Below are 3,287 nucleotides of genomic sequence, written 5' to 3'. Positions count from 1 at the left end.
AAATTTTGTTTTTGCTTTCCATATAAATATCACTTTGTGACGTGATTTACACAATTAGGGCCTTACTCTATTAGATTTTGACGATCTATTCCTTTTAAAGTGTTGCTTGTATTGGGTGTATGACTTAAAAATACGGAATTTTTTCAATTTTTTTACTTTTATTTTGAAACAATTGTACAATATACATTTTGGCCATTTTTAACTATGACTTTTTCCCCATATTTCCGGCAACATATGAAATCCGAGCCAAAATAACTGCTCAACTTTTGAGGCCAAGAACGTATCAAGCCAATATCGGATACTCTGCTCCAAAGTGACGCGTATCCCAGAGAGAGAGAACTGCTTATCTTTTTAGGCGAAGAACGAATCAAGCCAATTTCGAATACTCTGTTCCAAAGTTACGCGTATCTCAGGGAGAGTGTTCTGCATTGATCGAAACAAATAATAGTCGGACGGGGCACGGTCTGGATTATATAGCGGGTGAGGCAATACTTCCCAACCACATCATTATAAATAGTTTTTAACAGGTATTGCATCATGCGACCGAGCGTTGTCGTGATGGAATATTACGGTTTCATGTCTGCCCGCATATTCTAGGCATTTTTCGACCAATGCTCGCTTCAAACGAATCAATTGCGTTCGGTACAGGCTCCCTGTGATAGTCTAGTCAGATTTCAGCAGCTCATAACAGATAGGACCCTCTTCGTCCCACCAAATTGAGAGAATTTCCTCTGCGCCATGGATATTTGGCTTTGGTGTCGATTCGGCTGTTTGGCCGGGCTTCATATTCGATAAATTTTTCATCGATAGTAATGTTTCGGTGCAAAAATGATCTTCTTTTATAGCGTTCAAGCAACATTGCGGACATGCAAACTCATCTTTCAAGATCTCTCGACTTCAATTCGTAAGATACGAAATGTCCCTGCACAGAGAAAACAGATTCGTGATAGCAACCGAATTTGTAGTCAATCGAATGATTCGGTTGCACACATCGACTTTTTCGGTTCTATCAACAGAAATTCAGTTGATAAAGAAGAATTTTGGTTGAAGCAACCAATCTCTTGTTACCACTTCCAAAATTTTGTAGCCACAACTGTAAAATTCGGTCACTAAGGTAGAATCATTCGATTGGCAACGAATTCGGTTGCTATCACGAATCTGTTTTCTCTGTGTGTTTTTGGACGAATCAGCTACTCGCAAACGTTTTGAAATTTCGGCTTGAGTAGCTCCCAATGATTTTACAAACTCTTGATGAGTTTTACAACAATATTCAGGGAGTAATGCATCCAATTCTTGGTCTTCAAACGTTTTTGGCTGTCCTAGGCGATATTTGTCTTCCGTGTCATAATCACCACTTCTGAACCACAGAAACCATCTCTCGCACGTTGAAACCGATGGAACACATTCACCATGATACGTCAACGTATCACACGCATAAACGCACGTACTTTATATTCAGTCCTGGTGTTTTAATTTTTATTTTTGGTATAATAAACAGTTTAAATATTTAAAGTGAATTAAATTCGTTCTGTAATAAAATTGCATTCTGTTGCATGTTACACTTGTGTCTTAAATAATTTATAAATACTTAATTTTTCATTGTTAAATCATAAATTTTATTGTTTACAAACACATATACAATAATTATTAATTATCATTAAAATTACACTCAACTGGAATTACATTTCTTCGTAAATAAACATTTGATCTGCTGAATATAATCTGTCAATTTTATCAGTGCTGCCATATCTACCATTAGTCAGCGTTGTATTCTTTAACAATAATCGGTATTATCGACATACACTTAAAGAAATTACTATGGCAGATAAATTTAAATGTCTCAACAAAAGCTGTACTTTATCAGGTGATGATGAAAGAATGGTGGTTTGTTGGCTTTGTCATGGCATGTGTCATTTTAAGTGCAGTGGATTGACCGGTTTGGTTGCTGAAGCAGTGTGTAAAACTAAAGGTTTACATTGGTGTTGCAATGCCTGTCAAAAAATTGGTGTCGAATATTATCGTTTTTATCAAAGCACTAAAAATACATTTCTAAATATTCAAAATAAATTATCTGCACTGTCCAGTGAGATAGCAGCTTATGGTAATCTATATGAAGAATTTAAACAATTAAATTGTCTAAATTCTCCACCGCAATCTTCTCCTAAGCGCCGAAAATCATCAAGAACCAAAAATAAAACAAACGCTTCTCAAAGTCCTGGTGCTTCTGTTGTTTCCAATGTTGTTGTTTCCGATTCAATTACACCAAGTACATCAACGAGTAACCCCGAAAACTATGCTACAATGTTGAATACTATATCGGATTCAGAATATTCACATATGCAAACTACCGCTACATTTGTTAATTATGATAATATTGCTGGTACTTCAAATGCTGCTACAAATCAAATTTCAAATACTGGCTTAAAAATTATTCCGCCTAATAAATCAATTTTTATATCCCGTTTCGCATCTGATACTACTGTTGAACAAATAAATTTTTACATAAAATCAAAATTGAATTTTGAAGCTGACTTTACCACATATAAATTTTCGTATGCACAACCTAGGAGGATTACATCTTTCAAACTCAATGTTCCCCACGATCTTTATGAACAAATAGTAAATCCTAATTTCTGGCCTGCAAATACTTTGGTACGTGAATATGAATTTAAAGATAATCCAAGAAAACATAACATTGCTGTACTTCCGTCTGGTCACCGATTAAATGATAATTCAAACTCCAACATTTCAAAAAACTGAATTGTGAACTTATTGATCGATTAACCTTTATTTATCAGAATGTTCGAGGCTTAAACACTAAAATATCAAACCTTCTTATAAATAGTTATGATTTTACTTATGATGTTATTGTTTTTACTGAAACATGGCTGAAAGACAACGTATTCAATTCTGAACTTCTCTGCAATAAATATCAGATCTACAGATATAATAGAAATAATCGAAACGGCGGTTGTGTTTTAATTGCAGTTTCATGCCATTTTGCCTCTGAATCAATTTCGTCCTGCTCTTCAGAAAATATTGAATTCATTAGTGTAATGATAAAACTGAAAAATAATAAAATCTACCTCACCTGTTCATACATACCTCCTAATTCTAATGAACTAGTATATAAACAACATGTAAATGCCATAAAAATGATTGCTGATCTTGTTGAAACAGATGATGCTTTTTTTGTTTTTGGTGATTTCAATCTGCCCTCTATTTCCTGGACAAAGTTACCTGATGCTCCTAACTTAATTCCAACAAAATCTAAAAACTTTGATGAT

At 34.4% G+C, this 3,287-nt stretch overlaps 1 protein-coding gene across 1 annotated transcript; it reads left to right on the top strand.

Moving 5' to 3' along the window:
• The first annotated feature begins 1,818 nt into the window (after positions 1-1,818).
• LOC135961162 (uncharacterized) lies at positions 1,819-2,760 on the top strand. The gene has a single exon (XM_065512658.1). It carries the CDS (start codon positions 1,819-1,821, stop codon positions 2,758-2,760), a length of 942 nt encoding a protein of 313 aa, XP_065368730.1.
• The last annotated feature ends 527 nt before the right edge of the window (positions 2,761-3,287 follow it).

Source organism: Calliphora vicina, chromosome 5 (assembly GCF_958450345.1).
Source record: "Calliphora vicina chromosome 5, idCalVici1.1, whole genome shotgun sequence".
Taxonomy (NCBI): Eukaryota; Metazoa; Arthropoda; class Insecta; order Diptera; family Calliphoridae; genus Calliphora; species Calliphora vicina.
Note: the sequence above shows the minus strand (reverse complement) of the source record. Positions and strands in the feature narration are given on the sequence as shown.